The sequence below is a fragment of the Siphateles boraxobius genome, unplaced genomic scaffold, assembly GCF_051911475.1.
Source record: "Siphateles boraxobius isolate OS27281-9 unplaced genomic scaffold, OSU_SipBor_1 383, whole genome shotgun sequence".
NCBI classification, from domain to species: Eukaryota; Metazoa; Chordata; class Actinopteri; order Cypriniformes; family Leuciscidae; genus Siphateles; species Siphateles boraxobius.
In genome coordinates this window covers 105,001-112,500 of record NW_027509012.1, presented here as the reverse complement: position 1 = coordinate 112,500, position 7,500 = coordinate 105,001, and the positions used below count along the sequence as shown (strand labels likewise).

Genomic DNA, 7,500 nt, shown 5'->3' with positions numbered 1-7,500 from the left:
ACCTGTCTGTCTGTCTGTCTGATTGACCTGTCTATCTGTCTGTCTGTCTGTCTGATTGACCTGTCTATCTGTCTGTCTGTCTGTCTGATTGACCTGTCTGTCTGTCTGTCTGCCTGCCTGTCTCTATGCCTGTCTGTTTGACCTGTCTGTCTCTCTGTCTGATTGAACTGTCTGTCTCTCTGTCTGATTGACCTGCCTGCCTGTCTGTTTCTCTACCTGTCTTTCTCTTGGCCTGTCTTGTCTGTCTGTCTCTCTGTCTGATTGACCTGCTTGTCTGTCTATCTGTCTGATTGGCCTGTCTGTCTGATTGACATGCCTGTCTGTCTATCTGTCTGTCTTATTGGCCTGTCTGTCTGCCTGTCTGTCTGTCTGATTGACCTGCCTGTCTCTCTTTCTGTCTGTCTGTCTGATTGACCTGTCTGTCTATCCTTCTGATTGACCTGTCTGTCTGTCTGATTGACATGCCTGTCTGTCTATCTTATTGGCCTGTCTGTCTATCCTTCTGATTGACCTGCCTGTCTGTCTATCTGTCTGTCTGCCTGTCTGTCTGTCTGTCTGATTAACCTGCCTGTCTCCCTGTCTGTCTGTCTGTCTGTCTGTCTGATTGACCTGTCTGTCTATCCTTCTGATTGACCTGTCTGTCTGTCTGTCTGTCTGCCTGCATGTCTGTCTGTCTGATTGACCTGTCTGTCTCTCTATCTGATTGACCTGTCTGTCTGCCTGTCTGTTTCTCTACCTGTTTTTTTCTCTGTCTGACTGACCTGTCTGACTGATTGACCTGTCTGTCTATCCTTCTGATTGACCTGTCTGTCTGTCTGATTGACCTGCCTGTCTGTCTATCTGTCTGCCTGTCTGTCTGTCTGATTGACCTGCCTGTCTACCTGCCTGTCTGTCTGATTGACCTGTCTGTCTATCCTTCTGATTGACCTGTCTGTCTGCCTGCATGTTTGTCTGTCTGATTGACCTGTCTGTCTCTCTATCTGATTGACATGTCTGTCTGCCTGTCTGTTTCTCTACCTGTCTTTCTCTCTGTCTGACTGACCTGTCTGACTGATTGACCTGTCCGTCTGTCTGCCTGTCTGTTCCTCTCTCTCTCTCTGCCTGTCTGTCTCTCTGTCTGATTGGCCTGTCTGTCTGTCTTATTGAACTGTCTCTCTCTCTCTCTCTCTCTCTCTCTCTGCCTGTCTGTCTCACTGTCTGATTGGCCTGTCTGTCTGTCTGATTGAACTGTCTCTCTCTCTCTCTCTCTCTCTCTGTCTCTCTGTCTGATTGGCCTGTCTGTCTGATTGAACTGTCTCTCTCTCTCTCTGCCTGTCTGTCTCTCTGTCTGATTGGCCTGTCTGTCTGTCTGATTGAACTGTCTTACTCTCTCTCTGCCTGTCTGTCTCTCTGGCTGATTGGCCTGTCTGTCTGTCTGATTGTACTGTCTTACTCTCTCTCTGCCTGTTTGTCTCTCTGTCTGATTGGCCTGTCTGTCTGTCTGATTGAACTGTCTTACTCTCTCTCTGCCTGTCTGTCTCTCTGTCTGATTGGCCTGTCCGTCTATCTGTCTGTCTGTCTGTCTGATTGAACTGTCTCTCTCTCTGCCTGTCTGTCTCTCTGTCTGATTGGCCTGTCTGTCTATCTGTCTGTCTCTCTGTCTGATTGGCCTGTCTGTCTGTCTGATTGAACTGTCTTACTCTCTCTCTGCCTGTCTGTCTCTCTGTCTGATTGGCCTGTCTGTCTGTCTGATTGAACTGTCTTACTCTCTCTCTGCCTGTTTGTCTCTCTGTCTGATTGGCCTGTCTGTCTGTCTGATTGAACTGTCTTACTCTCTCTCTGCCTGTCTGTCTCTCTGTCTGATTGGCCTGTCTGTCTATCTGTCTGTCTGTCTGATTGAACTGTCTCTCTCTCTGCCTGTCTGTCTCTCTGTCTGATTGGCCTGTCTGTCTATCTGTCTGTCTCTCTGTCTGATTGGCCTGTCTGTCTGTCTGATTGAACTGTCTCTCTCTCTCTCTGCCTGTCTGTCTCTCTGTCTGATTGGCCTGTCTGTCTGTCTGTCTGTCTGTCTGTCTGTCTGATTGAACTGTCTTACTCTCTCTCTGCCTGTCTGTCTCTCTGTCTGATTGGCCTGTCTGTCTGTCTGTCTGTCTGATTGAACTGTCTCTCTCTCTGCCTGTCTGTCTCTCTGTCTGATTGGCCTGTCTGTCTGTCTGTCTGTCTGTCTGATTGAACTGTCTCTCTCTCTGCCTGTCTGTCTCTCTGTCTGATTGGCCTGTCTGTCTGTCTGTCTGTCTGTCTGATTGAACTGTCTCTCTCTCTGCCTGTCTGTCTCTCTGTGCAGGAGCGCTGCAGATCGAGCGCAGTGAGGAGACGGATCAGGGGAAGTACGAGTGCGTAGCTTCTAACGCTCAGGGCGTGCGCTACTCGTCCCCTGCTAACTTATACGTGAGAGGTATGAAACACAGTAGGTACTCCGTAGGTAATACACTCTCTCTCACTCACTCACACACACACACACACACACACACAGTGCAGACAGCTTCTTTAATTACCCAGCAGCCTCTGCAGCACTGATCAAACACATCTACCGATACTGCATTGCGTTATTATTATTAGTCTGGCGCGTCTGCCCAGCTAACAAAAACATGCTCTAAGAACGCTATGCTAACTGTCAACGGAAACTGAAATTAAAACTACAACCATAAAAAATTTTTTTTTGATGTTTAAGTAAAATAAACTTTAACTGAAAAAAAGCATACACTTTTAAACTAATTTTTCATTTAGTTTAATTTGTTAACTTCTGTACTGAAATAACTCAAATTAAAACTGAAATAAAACTTAATTAAAACTATAGATAAAAAAAAAAAACTATTACAACTTTTTTAACAAAATTAAAATGAAAACCGAAAACATAAATATAAACTAATTCAATGTATTAATAAAAACATCTCAATGATGTTAAAGTAACCATTAAGTTATAAAAACGTTATTTCTGAATGTTAAAAACGTCCAGATTTGTAATTTTTAATGTTTCTTCTTGGTTATGTGAACGTTAAGGAAACTGTCATGGTTTTGATGTGTTCAGTTTAGTCCTGTGATCTTGTTTCCCCCTGTCTTTGTGATTTTGGTTTAGTCCTGTTAGTTTTTCCCTGTCTGTGTAATTAGAAATCCCCGTCACCTGTGTCTTGTTAATTTTCCCGTTAGCCCCAGTATATTTAACCCTGTGTTTTCCCTCAGTGTTTGTTGGTCGTCGTCGATGTATGGTAGTGTGCTTTGAAGTCCTGGAGTGTTTTCCTTTGTTCCTGAAAGTTTATTTAGTTAATAAACTAACTGCATTCAAGTACCCGTGTCCTCGTCTTCGGCATCCTGCACTAACCCTGACAGAAACATCCCACTGTCATTCTTCAAACATTCTGCTGTGTTACTTTAAACTGTTAAACAAGTAACATTTAAAAAACGTCAGACGAACATCCAACTGAAACATTTCAGAGCAAAACGTTCCATAATCGAAGTTTTAATAACGTTAAACATTTAGAGAACATTATTAAAGACCAGATATCTCTGAATTAATGTTCTATTAACGTTTGTTCATAACTTGGCTGGGCAATTTGTGTTTAATCTGAATAATTCGTCTGATCCATTGAACTCGACGGAGAAACACCAACTTTATAAACTCAAGTGTTTCCCGTCGGGGTTCATCCACGACTCTCGGCTAATCGAAGCATTAAAAAAGCTAATTGATTTGAAATGAATTGGGTTTACAGGCGTGTAATTGTTTCTGTAAACTCAATTAGTGATATTTGCCGTCGGCTGAAGCGCTCACGGCCTGCTGGTCCGGAACGAGTTTTAATCGAGAATAAAAGAAGGTAGTGAGTAAAGAGTCTCGTGATGCAGTGCTGCAGGACGCTAGTACTGATAACCTTTGTGTGCTTGTTAGTTTTCTTCATTTCTGGTTTTTTGTTTGTTTGATGTGAATTACTAATCAAAACTAATTGACTTCAGTGCTCACTAAATTCATGACGCACACCTAGAGAGGTCTTTGCAGTGTGTGTCTGTGTGTGTTTTTCTCAGTTTGCTTGTGATGTTTCTTTCTTTATGAAGTGAGTTTCTCAGAGTAGAGCAAGGCCAAGCCACGATATCTCTAATATTTGGGACTGTATATGAATATTGATGCTGCCACTCAAACACACACTGAATGAGGAGAGAGATGAAGATTGCAGTGGCCTTTTTACTCTCTCTGTGTTTCCCTGGTTTTCTCTCTGCTTTCCATCTCAAACCTCTTACACCCTCAGAGCTGCGAGAAGGTTGGTGTGTTTTTTGTTTATTTGCTCTTTTCTTTTGTTTGGCATTTAAAGACAGAGAAATAAATGTCAGTCAAGCAGTGATATGGTAGTCAAATGTACAGCGCTGAAGACGAGGGTCATGTCAGTCGGGTGTGTTGCATTGTGGGATCTGTTTGCAAACCTGCTCGCAAGGCCATGGAAACCCAGCAATTGGAAACCAGTGAGTGTGTGCATGAGGACAGAAGCATGCCTGAGCGGCGCAGCGTTGTGATTGGCTGAGGTGATCTCATCTGTCTTTGTCTCTGCATGTGTGTGTGTGTGTGTGTGTGTGCTGAGCATCAGCTTCGATCGATTGCTCTGAAGCATCAGTTTTATCGGAGCGTTGATCGGGCTGATGTCTCATCGACAGCTGTCAGTCAAACGTCACATGATCAGAACGTTTCTGTGCACTTCAGTCACTCTTGAACTACATTGATCGACATCAACACAAAACTGACTAAAAATCCCTGATGAACCGCATTCAGACGTTCATGAAGGCGAACAGATCACTTTTGATAAAGTATAAAATATTTTTGTGCGTCTGAATTGCATCTGGATTGAACTGGTCAATAATTCTCTCTATCCTCATTCTGGATAGTTTTGTTTTTCTACGGCTCATGACTAATATCTATGGAAGCTTGTTTCCGCCACAGAATAAAAAATAAAAAAGGTAATTGCGACTTTTTTTCTCACAGTTGCAAGTTTATATCAGAATTGCATGACATAAAGTCGCAATTGCGTGTTATAAAGTCAGAATTGTGAGATATAAACATGCAATTGCAAGAGTTTTTGAGTTTATCTCTTGCTATTCTGACTTTATATCTCGCAATTCTGAGAAATAAAGTACGAATTGCAAGATGTAAACTCGAAATTGTGAGATAAAAATGACCTTTTAAAATGATTCATTCTGTTGTGGAAACAAGCTTCCATAAATATCTGTTATAAGTTACTGTAAAAAACTCTGATCTTCCTCAGTGTTTCTGTCTTGTTTTCCAGCACAAATATATAAACATTCATAAATCAAGTTACATTTACTGGAGAAGCAAAATGGCTAAAGATATTAATTCTCAAAAATGAAGTGAGTTTGTGCTTAAAACAAGAACAAATATCTGCCAATGGAGTCAGAAAAATAATCTTCATTCAAAGGGAAAACAAGATTATTTTTCAGACTCCATTGGCAGATATTTGTTCTTGTTTTTAATCTTAAACTCATTCATTTTTGAGAATTAATATCGTCAGTCATTTTGCTTCTCTAGTAAATGTATCTTGATTTATGAATGTTTATATATTTGTGCTGGAAAAAGAGACAATAATATAATTTTTCGAGTGTAGAGGTGATGTCGTCTGAAATGATTCGGCTCATGTTTATTAATATTGTGATGTTCATAACCAAACCCACTCCAGTCTTACATGACATGGCTTTTATTTCCCAAACTTGGACTGTTTGACTCGTTCTGAAAGCTGCCGTTCTCAGCATGACAGATGATCCGATGGGATCAGAGTCATAATCCCTGATCACCTGTGCTCTCGTAATCAATCCGCTCCGGGTTTATCAGTTTTCATAAGTCTGGTAGAGAAGCTTGGCATTTGTTCAGTCTCTGTGTCGTGTCTGTCTCTGTCAGTGTCTCGCATGAGCCGCATGAAGCGTCGTGTTTCATCCCAATGTTTGGGGTTTTTTAGGAAAAGTCTGTTTGTCATCAGAGACTGGCCTGTTTTCATTCTGTCACCGTGATGAAGCGCTCGTACCGCTGCCGCTCCTGGAAATAGTGTTGAAAGTCGAATCAAGCCGTGAGTGACGCATGAGGAGGAGGAAGATCTCACAGACGTGATTCAGGGAATAATCCTGGACTCCGTGTTTAATCCACACAGGATGATGTCATCGAGTGTCGTCGGGGTTTTTGTGCTCGGACTGTAAGTCGATCCGCCTTTCAGCCAGAGGAAAGATTGCGTTTGAGATAATTCATTGTAATGGGCTCGACTAACATCGGCAAATCCAATTCAGCTTCCCTATTGTTGCAGAGATCAGATGTGCTCTTCCGTTGTTCCCGTCTCCTCCCGCGCTTAAGAGCCGCAAAGAGTTTCTGCACAATAGATGATCGTTTCAATTCAAATATTCACCGTTTCGATCTGAACTCATTCCACACTGAACTAACCTTTTCACTCATAAACACCAACTAGCCGGGTTTTCCTAATCGCTAACTGGGGAAAATGATCTTCCTCAGTGTTTCTGTGTTGTTTTACAGCACAAACATATAAATATTCTTAAATCAAGAGTCATTTACTGGAGAAGAAGCAAAATGACTGAAGATATTAAAGCCCCTTTCACACAGAGATTCCGGAAAATACACGGATAAAGTGACCCGGGATTTGACCCGGGTTCGTTTGACTTTAGTTCATTCACACTGCCAGTGATTTTCCGGAATCAGAGAGTGAGTTCACAGACAACCCGTAAAAATCCCGTAAGGACACGTGACATCGATGTGATGTAATGTCTCAGCAGAGTCTATAGTTTCCTTATGAGCTGCGATTCCTCTCTTGGAAACCACGAAACCACGCGTGTGCATTTATTTCTCTGATTCGATCATAAACTAGCGCATTACGTACCATTTCACTCCTGCTTTCACGTCAGCGTCATCATTACGACACGGCATTGGTTACGGCTTTTGTTCACACAGCGCGCGTTCCTGATCCCGGCAATGTTACTAGAACCCCAACCCAGCATCAATCCCGGGTCGTGTTTGCGTTCACACTGAAGGCGTTCTGGCAATTTCCCGGGATCAGCGCGCTGTGTGAAAGGGCTTAAGTAAAAAATATATCAAAATGAAGTGAGTTTGTGCTTAAAACAAGAACAAATATCTGCCAATGGAGTCAGAAAAACTATCTCGTTTCCCTTTGAGTTAAAGGAGTCGTTCACTTCAGAATTAAAGTTTCCTGATAGTTTACTGTCCTCCACGTCATCCGAGATGTTCATGTGTTTCTGTCTTCAGTGGAAAAGAAATAAAGGTTTTTGAGGAAAACACTCCAGGATTTTCTCCATATAGTGACTTATAGTGAGTCCAACGGGTCGAAGGTCCAAATGTGAGTTTCAGTGCAGCTTCAAAGTCTCGACACGATCCAGCCGAGGAATAAGAGTCTGATCTAGAAAAACCAGCGCACATTTATAAACAATTTACAAACACCCAACAGAATCTCTTCA

At 42.4% G+C, this 7,500-nt stretch overlaps 1 protein-coding gene across 1 annotated transcript in view; it reads left to right on the top strand.

The window, feature by feature from the left end:
* Positions 1-7,500, top strand: part of LOC143703211 (receptor-type tyrosine-protein phosphatase S-like) — a 100,357-nt gene that overhangs the window by 25,370 nt on the left and 67,487 nt on the right. Inside the window, exon 6 of the mRNA XM_077197265.1 lies at positions 2,324-2,446. Within this exon, the coding sequence (XP_077053380.1) occupies positions 2,324-2,446 (123 nt within the window). The remainder of the gene's footprint in view (positions 1-2,323; positions 2,447-7,500) is intronic.